Source organism: Onthophagus taurus, chromosome 6, assembly GCF_036711975.1.
Source record: "Onthophagus taurus isolate NC chromosome 6, IU_Otau_3.0, whole genome shotgun sequence".
NCBI classification, from domain to species: Eukaryota; Metazoa; Arthropoda; class Insecta; order Coleoptera; family Scarabaeidae; genus Onthophagus; species Onthophagus taurus.
In genome coordinates, this window is record NC_091971.1 from 30,514,456 (window position 1) to 30,530,242 (window position 15,787).

The 15,787-nt window shown below is 32.8% G+C and overlaps 1 protein-coding gene across 2 annotated transcripts in view; it reads left to right on the forward strand.

Annotated features, from left to right (window-relative positions):
• Positions 1-15,787, forward strand: part of LOC111413953 (serotriflin-like) — a 17,599-nt gene continuing 1,812 nt past the window's right edge. Inside the window, exons 1-5 of one of the 2 annotated variants that reach the window (XM_071196516.1) lie at positions 1-176; positions 264-477; positions 11,420-11,553; positions 11,617-11,762; positions 12,039-12,245. In XM_071196516.1, the coding sequence (XP_071052617.1) occupies positions 393-477; positions 11,420-11,553; positions 11,617-11,762; positions 12,039-12,245 (572 nt within the window). In that variant the 5' untranslated portion in view covers positions 1-176; positions 264-392. The remainder of the gene's footprint in view (positions 177-263; positions 478-11,419; positions 11,554-11,616; positions 11,763-12,038; positions 12,246-15,787) is intronic. The other variant, XM_023045100.2, reaches the window with a different exon arrangement.

Consider the following 15,787-nt stretch of genomic DNA (forward strand, 5'->3'; position numbering starts at 1 on the left):
CGCGTCTTGTTTTCAGTTCCGTTCTTGAACGCGTTTAGTTCGGGTCAGGCCTTTCGTAGAATTTTTGAAAAAAAAATTTTTGAAAGTGCAGTGACCAAAAACAAATCCACTTTTTGTTACTCTAAATAAGTGTTGCAGGTGCGTAAATTTAATTTAGCTTAATAGGTATAATAACTGTATGTATACAAACATAATGCAAATTCAGATGAATTTTAGATGATAAGAAAAAAAATAATGAGTTTACCATTTTTTTATCTTCTTAGGTGGTCGTTTATGACGAAACGTTCCGCTTAATTTGCATTATAAAAGTCACATGTGTTAAATATCTGTAAAGGAGGAGATTGTATCAGCGGAAATTGAAACAGTATTGCAGAGCGAAAATTTGCTGTAAAATGAACATTTTTAAAAGAGTTTTATGCGTTGGATTTTTTATTTTAGTTTTAATGTCTTTTATGAAATCCGAATCAAATCAATCAAGTAAGTTTTAAATCAATTTTATTTGCATTAATTTTATGTCGAAAATAAACGATACGTTTTTAATAGAGAAAAAGTGTTAAATTTTAAAAAATTGTCTGTCATATTTACGAGGGCTAAGCAATAATTCTTGCACCTAAGAAAAGCCTAATTTTCTTATTTCAGGAAATATAACAATAAATGGTTTAGGATTAAAAAGATTCTGTAAAAAAATGTTGCGTTCTTGAAGATGTTGAGTTGATTCACAAAGTAATAATAAATTTAAAAAAATTATGATGGTCTTAATTTTGAAACTTATACAAAACTTTTATAACAAATTAGAGCTTAAACTTTATTTAAGATTTTAAGAAAATCTGACTATCAATGCAACGACAAATGCATTTTTAATAGAGAGAAAATGTTGAAATTATAAAAATATATATTCTCGAGAACTAAACTATAATTCTTGTCCCAAAATAAAGCCTAAATCTTATTTCAGGAAATACAAAGATAATTGTTCTAGGATTAAAAGATTCTGTTCAAAAGTTTTAGGGATTTAGATGAATCACTAAAAATAGGATCGTATTAAAATTTGATTTTGAAAATAATGAAGTTATTTTTATCAATTTAAATGATTCATTAGTTAAGTATTTAACATGAATGTACCATAACCACAGATAATTTTGCATGCTATGTGGTATGGCGGTATTTAATTGTCGATTAAATACTACATTATAAGCAAAGTTTGTGTGTTTAAGATGACTTTACTAAGAGTAGTTTTTTAAGCCATATGTGTATATACATATATTGTCTACTGCGATTAATGAAAAAAATATTGTATACAGTATATTTAAAAAGGTGGTTAATATACATATACTGCACGGCTGTATGAATCATACTGTATATTTACAATTAAACGTTTTCCAACTGTTTGAGTCAATACAAATATTATATTGTATCAAATCAAGAAATCGCAAAAATAAGGGTTTGTACATTAATTTATCTTTTATGTTATCGTTCACTAGACTATCGTGATTTTGAACAGTAAACCGTCGCTAAAAGTGTCTGTATGTTTTATATTCTTGAAATACTTACTTTAACGAATTGAAAGACGATTTATTTATAAGCAGGATTCGCCCGATTTAAATCACTTGATTTAAAACACGATTTTATTCAATGATTTAAATCAAGTATTTTTTTTATATTAATCAATAATTTGAATCAAAAGTAAAATGAAAATAAATATATTCTCTATATAAAAACCGATAAATCAGGCAACTAAAGACTAAGACGAACAATAACAATATAAAATGACCGGCAAAAAAAACCGGCCACTATAAATTAGCTACAACTTCAAAGCTGGCTTTCTCGCGAACCGCGCATTCGCTTTTGATGATTCTTTTTTTGATGGAAAGGTTGATTCTTCTGTAATAATCCTGCGATAGTAATTTTCATTCAGATTTTAATTTGAGCATATACGGGGTGAAAAAATTGAGAAAAACTTTTTTTCTCGAAATTTTTAACACCCTGTGGGGTGCAGCTGCTACAGCAGAGGGTATTACATGGAATCAAACAGTAGTACAGTCTTTTCTGAGCATTTTGTTTTTTTATTCACTCTATTATCTCTGTTATTAAAGAGGATGCAGTATATTAAAGCTATCGCCTGTGAAAACAAGACGTGTGACAATAGTAGCTGATGACCGTTTTATTGTTCTTAGCAACCGTAGAACGACAGCTGCAAAAGCTCGGCGTCGTCTTCAAATGGTGCATGTTGTTGATGTAAGTCATAGAACCATTCGCTGAAAAGTTGCTGGAAGGCAAGTCTCTTGCAGCAGGTCTGGCTGCAAGAAGGCTGCCAAATGGAGGAAAGTCCTTTTTAGGGATGAGTACTGGTTTTGTCTACTATCATGGTCGGGAGCGAATGTAAAGACGTTGAAATGAAAGATTTGTGGACTATACAATTATGAAACGCGAATGTTTCGATGGTGGTTCTGTGATGGTGTGGCCAGAAATTTCCAAAGAAGCCTATACAAATTTTTAATCTTGTTAAAAGTGGCGACCTTGAAAACAAAAACTGGGCACCCGAAACAGTTTTGCAGAAGCACTTACATTTTCTTAGAAATGATAATTCTTACATAATTACGTACGTCCTTAATTATTGTAAACATCTGTTCTCAGTTCTGGTATACGGCAAAAACAAAGACAAATCGAAAATTAATAACGTGCGGCATCGAACTGATTAGGTTCGTAATTGATTCCTGAAGAATTGCGGCAAACTCTTCTTCAAGAGCAATTCGTAACTCCTGAAGGTTGTCCAGTAGGACAGAACGACGATGAATGCGTCTCTGAAGTTGGCCCCAAAGATGTTCGATAGGGTTAAGGTCCGGGCTACACGCTGGCCACTCCATCCTTTCAATATCCACCTCATCAACATATTCGCTAACCACACGAGCTACGTGCGGTCGCGCATTGTCATGCATTAGCATGAATTCGTCACCAATAAAATGGGAATGGGGCACGACAGCTTCTTGCAGAATATCTTGGATATAACGGTGGGCATTTATCGTGCCATTTTCAACAAAGATGAGCGCTGTACGCGTTTTCGTCGAAATACCCGGCCATACCATGACCGAACCTCCATGAAACCCATGGTACCCTTTCCGAAATTGTGCAGGTCGCAAACCTTTCATTACGACGTCTCCACACTCGTTCTCGACCATCAGGTGATCGGAAACAAAATCGGGACTCGTCAGTGAAGAGCACCTTACCCCATTGTTCCATTCCCCAATTCATATGTACGCGCCTAAATTGAAGACGTGCCCCTAGACCTAGAACTAGAAACATTTGGCTTTAGAAGTACGACTGTTAAGACGGCTAAACCCGAATCATTCTAGTTTGATTTAGAAGGCTTGAGTCTACAGACGCACGGCTAGAGCTTGCAATACCGGGATCCCGGACAATTTTGGTCCGGTATTAAAAACCGGTATTGATGGCAAAATACCGGTATTTCAGTATTATTTTTATTTAGCGCCCTCGATGGCCGGGGACGGCCGAGGTCTTCGAAAACGGCTGTGCTAGTTTGAAGTTGTGCTAGAAAATGACGTAGATGATTCTTGCTTGTTATCTATCTTCTGTCCGTTTTAAGTGTACATTTTCAAGTGACATTTTTTGACGTTTCATAAAGAAAGTGCTAGCCGGAGGCGACCGATCGAAAACGGCCGTGTTTGTTTAAAGCTGTGCTGGAAAATGATGTTGACCAAACAGATATTTGTTATCTATATTATATCCGTACTAACTTTATTTTTTCAAGTGACATTTTTTGATCAGTGTAAATACCATCTACGAAGACTCTACCTTTGATGACGACAACTTAATGTTCGTATTCAATAAATTTGTCATACCTAGCCAACAATAAAATACTTTGCATACAACTATTTTTGGAGTTTTTACTCCATAATGGTGTTTCAGGTCAGTTTGATTCGTGTAGTGTACCACCAAGTATAACAGTAGTATGATAAGTCTGAGAAACTACCAATAGCCATTATGTTAAAGTTTCTTTTTTGAATCTGCACCTTTCAAGAAAATTCCAAAGCAGGGATTTGAAAGAATTTCACAGAGCTTCAGATGATGAGGTGTAATTTCATTTTTTGACGCGGCAGTGAAGTTGAACCTTTGGACCAAGTGAAAGACAACAAAACAATAATGGTATCCAGACCTTTAAGTCTATTGGTACTTTGTACAGATTCCTAATATCTTTCCATTTTTTGATTATCTTCTCAGATTCTGTATCTTATGCTTTGTTGCTAATCTAAAAATATAGTAGGAATTAACCTGTTGTTAGTAGAGGTGACGCCACAGAGGGGAAAAAAATCTTACAATTAGATATATCTAGTGATAGTAATTTAGTGAGTAAACTTTTTTATAGTAATACCGGTATTCCGGTTTTAAAAATTTTGAATACCGAATACCGGTATTGAGATTTTGGTCCGGTATTGCAAACCCTACGCACGGCTAAACCTGAAACTTTCTAGGTCTACTGTTAGTTCTAGTGCTAGAGTTTGTCTAGTTTTATTTGTTATTCAGCGCTAGGTTGTTGTATATTTTATTGAACTATAACGGACACTGCGTCCCCCGTATTGATCCGTTATATCGAGGTTTCACTATATCAAATTATATTGACATGTTGCATTTTATGTGTAATTTTCTGGCTTTTTCCACTCCTCATTTGTTGCACATATTGGAGTGGAAGAGCCCAAATATTGTGAAGACCCCTCTCTATTGAAGCTGAAAAACAAACAATACATAAAAAATGTTTTAAAGTTTGGTTTTTTTGTGAAATCCACCACTGCAAAGCGGTAGCAACTTCCTTGTAGAAAATGGTTCTATTTTCGCCTCTAGCTTAACTATTAGTGGTAGTAATCCAGTCTTCCTCTTCCATCGTCAAATTATATTTTGTTTTAGTTATATCTAAACTAAAAACAATTAAATGGTAAGCCCTGTTTTAAAATTTCTGATAAACTTGTATTTGAAACAATGATTATTCCAATTTTTCATCAAATGAACTTTCTAATTTCTTTCACTCTTCTTCAGCATCACATAGAGAAGCACCTTTTTTGTAAAGTGTCAAGTCCGTGGGATATTGGAGTTAAGATATTTAAGTAATCTTCTGCAGATCGTTTGGGATTAATATTAGATACTTTTTGGTATATTATTTGGTATATATTGTAGGGTCAGTTTCGACTTATATGTATTTGCACACAATCCCCCATACTGTACCACCTCACATTGTTTAAAACTTTTCCATCAGTATATATGTTACCGACAATCTGTATAATCCGGTATTCTATACAATACCTAGGTAATTTATAGTATACCTAAAACGTTTAGATAATATATATGAAATATTATTAATTTTATACTTTGCCTAGGTATTCTATAAAATATCGAAGCTGGTAATGTATGTAAAACGCGAGAACAGACGAGAGAGAATTTTTGTACTTACTCAATTCTGAGAAGGCAGTAGATCTACGTCTTGTTTTTACCGAATTATTTTGTTTCCTAAGTTTTTAATACTTATTACTTGATTACTTATAAGCAAATGACAGTATGTTAGTTAACCCAGAAAAACTTTAAGTTTAATGTATTTTAATTGTGATTTTACTATAGTTACAGAAATGTACTAGGTGCCTTTTTTTCTACAATAACTTATAGATTATACAAAAGTTTATTATGAGTAAAAATTGATAAATACAGACCAAAATCTATTTATTTTATACATTGCCGGTCGACCAACAGGTACTCTATGTAATCCCTAAGAATTGTATACATTACCTAGGTAAAGTATCTAAGAGACAATAATCTTCATAATATTTCATACATTGCCTAGACACCCCAGGTATTTTAAATATTACCTAGGCATTGTACAGAGTACCTGAATTATACAGATTGCCGGTATCATATACAAGCCATATAGATTTAGCCAGGTGATTGTTTCTAAAATATTTCACAATTTGAATCACATGCTCTTTGACTTTAGTTACTTGAAGGTCTTTGCAAAGCAAATTTAGAAACTGAGCTGAGCATCTATAAATTATAACAGAACCACTAAAGCTTAAACTTCTGGTCTATGTCTTCTCATACTTGTCATATTCGCAGTATATCCGTCACAGATGATGTTACATTACAATTATATTTCGCTTTACAAGATGAAATTATTCCATAGGGTTACCAGAGAAAGACTTCCAAAACACTTTATTTTTTCTTCCTCATGAATAACCCTGAATGATGCGTTTGTATTTACGTGAAAAGATCAAAGTTAAAGGTTAAAGAATAAAGGTTAAGTACGAAAACTAAATTGAGAGATATTGGAAAAAAATTTTTGATTAAAATAAAGAAATCATGATTTTTTTCCACCCTGTTTATAAGTTCTAAAAAACCTATTAAATAATTTTAGCAATTTATAAAATAAGAGCTAATCGCCTCGATTTCTTTATAAAATTATGCACTATCTCTTCTATACAAACATGTTGATCTGTGTGTATCGACAAAATAGCTAATCTATTCAATCGAACTTGATCTGTTCACTTCCGCAAATACGTTTTGATTTGTTTCATAATAGAAATCTTCATTTCTGTTGTCGCAGTAGATACTAATAGTGTGGAAATATCTTTAGAATATAATCGACTAGCCTGTATTTGGTCATTTGCGTAACTTAATGTCTTTTGTTTTATCCATCTGCATAACGCTTTCAACCGAATATGTGTTAACTATACGTATTCGGTTCGTCGCCACGTCACCTATATGTGAGTGACGGGTATGCTTCCAAATATGGGTGACTCCCTTTTTAACCATATTTTTGATTTTGAAAACACAATAATTTTGGACAAGGAATCAAATTATTACAATAGATTATTCCTTGAAATGTTTCATATTAACGCTGAAAATAATATTGTAAATTTCAAGTTAGATACAGAAGATTTGAGTAATATTTCTTTTTCAAATAGATAAAAATAAAAGTAAATTAATTTTATTTGTGAAGTAATATATGATTGTCACTTTTCACGTTTTATTTTTCATAAACTTTTTACATCTCCAATTATTTTTATAAACGTTTTATGGTTTCATTTATGTTATTTCCTTAAGAAACATAATTTGTAAGTAATTAACTTTTATTGTAAGATTGTTATTTTTAGTTGCTTTTGTATTTTAGTTATACTCTGATGGAGATCGAAATAAACGATCGAAATATTAGTATGAAATAAAATAGTTTCTTTTTAAAAAATAGATCGTCTCACGAACAATTATTTAATATCATTCCATACTATTTCATTTTAGCGCTACAATACCATGTCATCTTCTCGTGCTATCATTTCACCTCTATTCAATGAAAACTACATTACAACACGTGGCATAATTTTTTTGCTGTATTGTACAGTTCCTTTATTGTACATCTTCAATTTTAAAAATTTGATTGTTAATTCATAATCTGTGTAAAAATTGTCGACAAGCAAAGTTCGTCTTTCATCAGCAATTTATGTACAAGTTCAATACAAACAAGTAAAGCAAGTTTTCGGCTATGTTAAATTGCTTTCCGCCGCTGGTAACAGTTTGATACCTCTCCAAGGGACCATTGTCTGATGAAAAGATTTTTTTAATAATTATCTATCAATATATTTAGGAGTGGTAAACTTTTCCAAGTCTGTTACTCTCTATCGTTTCATTATTTGGAAAATGTAAGTTTGCTGACAGTCATACAAAACGATTCCGGGACATCCTACTACACGGAAATGGAAAGTTTTAAATAGAACCCGTTGAGTCTAACGAGTGGTGTCTGTACTAGATTTACAACTTATCGAAATCATGATGAAACAATAGAAGACACATATTCAGAAAATATTCAATATTATGCAGACGATGTGATGCTGGTAACAGTGAACGAGGGTGATCTCCAGATGTTACAGTACCAGATTTATATATACAGTACGTGTCATATGTAACCCCTCCCCTGTCTAATTTAATAACGGTTAATGAAATCGTCATGAGCCCAAAACACATCGATTTTTATTTTTGTCAACTTTGTTTTTTTAAATGGAACATTATGTTTTATACGCTTTTCTGCCTTCTATGTTTTTATCCTTTATGGTGCACTCTAGTGTTCCGTCGGTAGTTATTTGGTCGTCAGCAAAACGTAGTGTGAAACTGTCAAACGTTGGTGAAACTGTTTTAGCGATTATTTCAGATACATTTCCTACTGGAGTCCTTTAGTGATGTGGAATCTATTCTATACTCCTTGTCCAATTTTGATTTTAACTGTTGCTTGTTGGTAACAATTTCTTACTGCCATTACTATGATCACACTGATGTTCGTTCTACTGATGCTTCTCTATCTTGGTTTGTGCTGCTAAACGCTTGTTTTAGGTATATAAACACAAGGTGAGAGACACAAAAGAGGTTGTCTATTGTTGATTTTCTAGCCCGAACCCTTCCTACTCCTCTGCTTTCATATCTCTGTATACTAGGTCTATTTTGTTGACCTGGATCTTACCATATACGTTATATAGTGCCCATCACTGCTATACCTCTGCAATTATAACAGTTTTGTCTGTCCCCCATTTATATATGGTGGATATAACGGCTGTATTCCATTCCTTTGCAATTGATTTACCATTAACACAGTTCTGGAATAGTGTTTCCGGTTGTTGGTATAGTTTTGTTGTTCCACATTTTATACGCTCTACCCGAATTCGGTGCTTTCGTATCTTTGTAAGGCTTTCGTTACATTTTTTATGATTATTCTGATTGGAGATATTGTTTTACGTACACTTTCTTATTTATCTTGTTCCTTCAAGAAATTCGGTTAATCTTTTGTTAGTAACTGTTTAAGGTAGGTGTCTCATTTTCGGTCTTAGGTGTCTTGTCTTGCTCGATCTTGGGGATTTCAAGATTCACCACTTTTTTGCCCACATTTTTTCTCTAACCTTCCCAATCTGTGTCTGTGCGCTTGTTTGTACAGTAGTTTATGCTCCTTTGATTTTGATGCCAAGAATATTTTCTATTATTCTCTCTTGTCTCTTATTGCATCTTCTATTTCTTCGTTCTACAAATATGGTACCTTAATTTGTCGGTATTCTTTGTACCCAAAGCTTTTTTGGCTGCTGAGTATATCCACATCTTTCCAAAGTAGTTGTGTTGTCCATAGTTTTTACATTGCATGTTTTCGGCTTTTTCATCTTATCTAGATTTATATGTATAGTTATTGGGTGCTTTCATCAATTAAGCTATCCAAGTTGTATCTTTTCTCTGTTCTCTCCCTCCTTTTTTCAGTGTCCTTCCCCTTGTCATATTATAATCGGTCTACTGCCATTGTCGTTCACCGTTTCCGCTTCGTGTGATTTTTCCACTCTTATTATCTGACTATGTAGTTTTCATAGAATTGGACTTTTTTGGCAACTATGGCATCGTCATTTATATATTATGTTTCTAGTATTGTATATATCTATATATCTTCATATATCTATATATATCTTCATATCTCCACATATATCTTCTAAGCTCCTTACGTATTTGGATGGATACATCTTGCCGCGCCCTTTTGTCATTTTCTACACCGCTATAGAAGAGGTCATAAACAAAATCTATGACAATCTCGTTCTGAGGCAAGCTTATAGCTGATGATAAAATCATACATCAAAAAATGAAACTTAAATACCTGGGCATCGAAATATTTGACGGGAATTTGGAAGCCAACATTGGAAACAAATTCTTAAAATATAAGAATTTATAATTACCGACCATGTTTGTTGTTAAGTACAAAAAATTAATGAATTTAGAACTAAAGGTGTACCTTTGTTTTGAGGTTGTTTAAAGGTTGTCCTTTCTGTTTAGCATTCTTCTTATCTGTTTATTTTGTTCTTTCCACCACCAGTCACATTCGAGACTTCTTCCAGTCTTTTGCGCCTGGTCCTTTTTCCACACTTCATATTCTCTGTCCAGTTTCTTTCTCTCTTTCATAGTCACTGTTCGGTCTGTTTCTTCTGTTACCAGTTTTTTCAGTCCTCTCCGGCCACTTATTTTTTTTTTGTTTCCTTCAGTTTCCATTCTACTTCTTCTGTTACCAATCATCTTCTTGTCTTTCCATCCTTTGTTAAACACTTTCGTTGACCAGTTATTTTTATCATGTGGCTGTATCATTGTTGTGTATCTAGTCTCTTCTAAAATCAATCTCCAGCTTCCAGCTTTCCTTTTCTTTCTCTAAGCATTTTCTCGTTTTTCAGCATTCTTTTTATCTTTCCAGCTTCTATTCAGTCTCTTTCTATAGCAGTCTTATTCCTTTTCGTCAAGTATCTGTTCAATTTATTTCTTTCACTGCCAGTCACTTTCCAGACCCCTCTCTAGTCTGGTAAATTTTCCTCTTCTCTTTATAATCTCTATCACAGTATTTCCGATCTCTCTCAGTATCGTCTTCTATTACCTTTCTTTTTCTAATAGCAGATTCTAGCTTTTCTCTTCTCTCTCTAAGCTTTCTCCCTGCCGAGTATACTTCTTATTTTTCCAGCTTGTGTTCAGTTTCTTTCTATCCTTTGTTCAAACTCTATCACTTATTAGCGATCTATTTTCAATCCTCTCCGACCTTTTATTTTTTTTTCTTATTTTTGTTCAATCTCATTCTCTTATTAGGAGTTTCGTTCTTGCCTTTCCATTCTCCTTTCGATCTCTTTCTGCTATTACTAATCTCTTTTCAGTCTTTCTCTTTTATGTATAATCCCTTTGTTGTCTTTTACAGTCCTTTTCCAGTTTCCATCCTCTCTGCACAATAACTATATTTCTCACCAGTGTACGTTCAACCTTCTTCTTCTATTGCCAGTCTTTCAGTGCTTGCTCTCTTTCCAGTATCATTTCTGTCTGCCCAGTCTACTTCTTGTCATTTCAATCTCTATTCAGTCTTCCTTCTATTATTACCAGTCTCTTTTCAGCAATCTTTTTCTGTTTACTTCCTTTCTAGTCTTTACATTCTCCTTCCAGTCTCTTACCAGCCTCTCTACCTAGTCTCTTTTATTTCGTTCCGCACTCGTTTTAACTAATATCTGTTTTATAGCAATAACAATAACACTCAATCAAGTGAATATTGTTATTATCCAATTTTCAGCAAAACCGCCTTTTTAATTTGGACTGTATAAACAGTAGTAGACGTACAGCATTAATGTTATATTAAGTAGAGAAAGAATAAAGCAGAATCACTACTTTAGAATGTAATAATGAGAAAGTACTTATAAAGTAATAATGAAACGATTTGCTATTTCTTTGACTATATCAGAAAAATGTATACCAACAATTTATTGTCAAAACACCACAGTTCAAAATGGCATAGTTTTTATTCTTTAAAACAAAATATTTAAATTTATCTTTTATTTTCGACTTATTATTACCATCTTTTGTAGATATTATTAAATAATATTATTTATTTAAGAAATAAAATACATGAAATTTCATAATCAAACCATATTAAGAGGTGTTATAAGAAACGTTCAAAGATACATCGTTAGAAAACACAACAAATTTCGATCTGTCGTAAAACCAGCCGCATCGAATATGTTAAGAATGGTAAATAAAATTTAACTAAAATATTAAGTTAATTTCAATTATTAATTTAATTCTTTTCTTAAGAGATGGCATGTAGGAGCCGCAAAATCAGCACAAAACTGGGCTAATCAATGTATGTTTTTAACTCATGATGATTCTAAAGGAAGAAATGATAAAAATTATGGAGCTTGTGGACAAAATATCTTCGTTTCAACTCATCCAGTTCAATGGTAAAATAAATATATATTAACAGAATTAACATTAATATGTGGGTATCAATTTTAAAAATAAATTGAATTGATTTCCGATTATCAATTGATATGTCAATGAAAAACTTTAAATGGCAAACAATTTGTTGGTTCGAATTCCAGCTCCGCACGCATTGTATCTTCTTTAAATAGTAATTACTGACAACATATTCACCAATAAAAAAATAATTGTGATGACATAATTAAACATAAAATTTTGTAATTATATGTAATAAAATAATTTTATTTTATAATTAGGTTATTCGCAATGAGAACATGGTTTGCTGAAAAGAAATATTTTACTTACGGGAGCACTAAGAACAATTTAAAATTGGTCGGTCATTACACGCAAATGGTTTGGGCAACGAGTCAATTTGTAGGATGTGGATTTGCAAAATGCGACAAAAATTCTGGATTCCCAGGAAAATCTACCTATTACAACTATGTGTGTAATTATTGTCCATCGTAAGTAATCGTTTTAAATTAATTTATACTTATAGAGATCTGTTTATTTTAATCCTTAGATTACACTGATCGACAAATATGAACTTTTAATTTGTCACATGCACTTTTTTAGTACTTCTTATTTTATTTTGACTCCCTAAGTTGTAGAAAAAATTTTGCAGTCATATATCTTTTGTGGCAAGAACTTCATTCAGAGTTTATTTACAGTTAAACTTAAAAATGAGTTTCTTAAAACTAAAAGTTTAAATTTTCTGGAATATTTGACTTGAAGCTGGTTTCTTGCAAGCATCCAACAAAATACTGCCAACACACGAGCACTCGAGATGAAAGATGTCGAAGTAGAAAGTGTATTTTGAGTGACATATTACAACCCAATGCTTGTTCGTCGAAAGTAGTTTTGGGAAACCAGTTTTTGCATCAGTAGCGTTTTTCCAGTTTTTGAAACCTGTCGAAGTGTAAGAAGTTTGTTTGCTACCATGAGGCAAAAATTGCTGGCAAGGATAGCAAAACGCAGCATCTTTCTCCACAGAATACTGCAACAAAAACCATTTATATCGCTTGAACCAGTCCGCTACAAAAACCCTATTATTTTGTTTGGGATATATGTCTAAAATAACTTGCTTTATCGGTTCTCCGATTTGTGCAATATTAAAAGGAATACCAAGGCTAATACTACCAACATGTTTCACCAAACCTGTACTGACTCCATAGGATTAGAAGTAGCAATTGTATCTTGTGCTTGCATCTGTTTTGAGGAATGTGGTTCATCGAGGTCAATTTCCTCTTCAACTCTTCGCTTTTTGCTAAAGAAAGTCCGTATATCCATCGCAAAATCAATCTTCAGTTCACAACAATAAACTAACAATTGTGTCGTTAACCGATTGAAACACCGTACCTACACAACACTAACCAACACCATAGACAAATAACCTCTAATCTGATTATTTGTGTTTATATGGGGATTCCCCATACCACAGATTGAAATACGGCACATACTTCAATTGCCATCTATGGGCTGCATAAAGAATTAGTATACATCTATGATTGTGACAAACCGTGATTACTTCGGAATTGTTTAGATGTCGCTACGCGAGTAGTACATTTTTTTTTCATCATGTCATACAATGAACAAACACTTTACAGGCATTTTTTAACCTTTCGTCGGGCGCAATGCAAAAAAGAATCATATCGGGCGCAATGTATCAAAATGATCACAATGTGTTTACTATGTAATGAAGTTGACTAAATATTATTTCAATAAATCAAAATTTTTACTCTTATTATTTATTGAAACATTATTAATAATTTATTAATAGTATAACTTAGATAATCGTAACAAAACAATAACAATAAACAGAAAGATCAGCAAACAAAAATGAATCTATGAAAGCGAAAACGTTTATCACTCATTTGATGATGCTTGAGATATTTGCTGGCTTAGTAATAAGCTTTGAGCACAACTATGACAAATTGTCTGAATATGTGATAAACATATTAATTTATAACAATTTTTGCAATCGTATTTTGTCAATCGTCGTTTACTCGCTGGAAAATTACAGTCCTCGCACCATTTCCTTTTGACAGCACCACCATCATGTTGTTCTCTGTTTTGAGTATCTTCCTCGTTACCATCGGTAGATTGAAAACGTTTCAATCTTTCTTGCATATCTTTAGGCATTCCCGGAGTTTGCTGACTTCTTCGCTTCAATTGGGGCAAAACTGACCCCTGTGCAAACCTTTTGAGGAACATTTTTCTGCGAATAGATTTTTGATTATTCTCAAAACAAATTACCAGTGCATTTATGCCCGTAACGTTCAGGATGGCAAAGAATACTACAGCTGGCCATCGTCTTATATTCCTTGCAACATTATATGAGGCGCACAATTTATCGGCAGTATCCACACCTCCTTTTGTACTGTTGTAGAACGTTATTATTGATGGTTTTTGTTGACTACCTGTGGCAGCATCGATTGAATTGTCTTCATGAAGCGTTGAAGCAAGAAGTACAAACTAATGTACAGTTATTATTGAACGCAAACATACTACTACAGACATCTCTTCCTTTAGTGGTAACAAATTGTGGTGGAATCTCGCGCTTATTTTTTTTTAAAGTTCCAACATGACTTTATTTTTTAATTTGTCGATAAGATCGAAATTACTGAACCAGTTGTCAGCAGTAATATTTCTACCTGTATTAAAAATAGGCTGAACTAATCTAAGAACGACATCGGTTGGTTTGTTAGATACACGGTATGGGCCATCAGGATGCAAACCAGCATAAATTTCAAGATTATACAACCAAATTTTTTTGAGCATCTATCAAAGCATACAGTTTAATTCCGTACTTGTTCGGCTTATTTGGTTATGCACTGTTTGAAACCACACCTACCTCTGAATGCTTCTAACTTCTCATTCACAGTAACATTTTCTCCCAGACTGTAGTATTTTTGGCAGTTGTGAACAATCTTTGTAAACACGTCACGAATTGCAGCTAACTTGTCTGTACTTTTTCTTTTTTCCCAAGTACGTTTATCGTCGAATCTTAAACATTTCATGATAAATTTGAATCATGTTAAGCTCATGCATCACCAGTCTAAATTTTTCAACGCCATCTTCAGAATCCCACAAATCTTCTAAACTTTGTTTATTAGCCTTGAAAACACCAGCTAAGAACAAGAGACCAATAAACGCTTTCAATTCAACCCAATCGACAATTTTGGCATCTCTATCGCGTTGGAATTTCGATTTTATATCCTCAATATACTGGTTCGTATACTTCACAATTGTTTCCAAAATATCATCAGTTACTAAAAGCTCCAACATTCTAAAAGAGTACGTGCCGATGTTGCTACGCCCACTAATGTACTAATGTAGGCTCTCAAAGCAGATTATTCTTCTTTGTTCGAATTCTTTTTGCTGGTTGATTGATACTCCATTTCGTTTTTTTGTCCTTTCAGAAAAAATACTGATTGCTTTCTATTGACAAACAATCAACTTCGTCTTCAGAATCTTCTTGTTCCGTATCAGAATTCTCCTCCACAGCTTCTACAGTGTCAGGTGTATCCGTATCGCTTTCATTTCCAAAATCTTCTTTTTTGCTAACACTTTCTTCTTCCCATAATATTTTTTTTGTCTTCCTGATATTGTCAGGATTATTCAAAAAAAAGTTGTTTTTAATATATATATAATATATACATATATGTATATAATTATATACATACATATATTTTATTGTATATAAAATTAAAATAAAATTGATTCTTACTTACATGATTCTTATTATCACTCACTATTATATTACTGACTATTATAACACACGAGGTATTATGACTTTCCAGTTTTCGTTCTTCTGTCAACACAATTACCAACATAACTTTACCCGATTATAAAATTCTTAAATGACAGCAATAACAATGTGATATAAATGTTATGAGTAACAGAAAATACTTTTGAAATAAAATACACTTATAATATAAAATTATAACATTCGAAATGATAACACAAATGACCAATGTATCAAAATGCTTAGAATTCGCTTTTA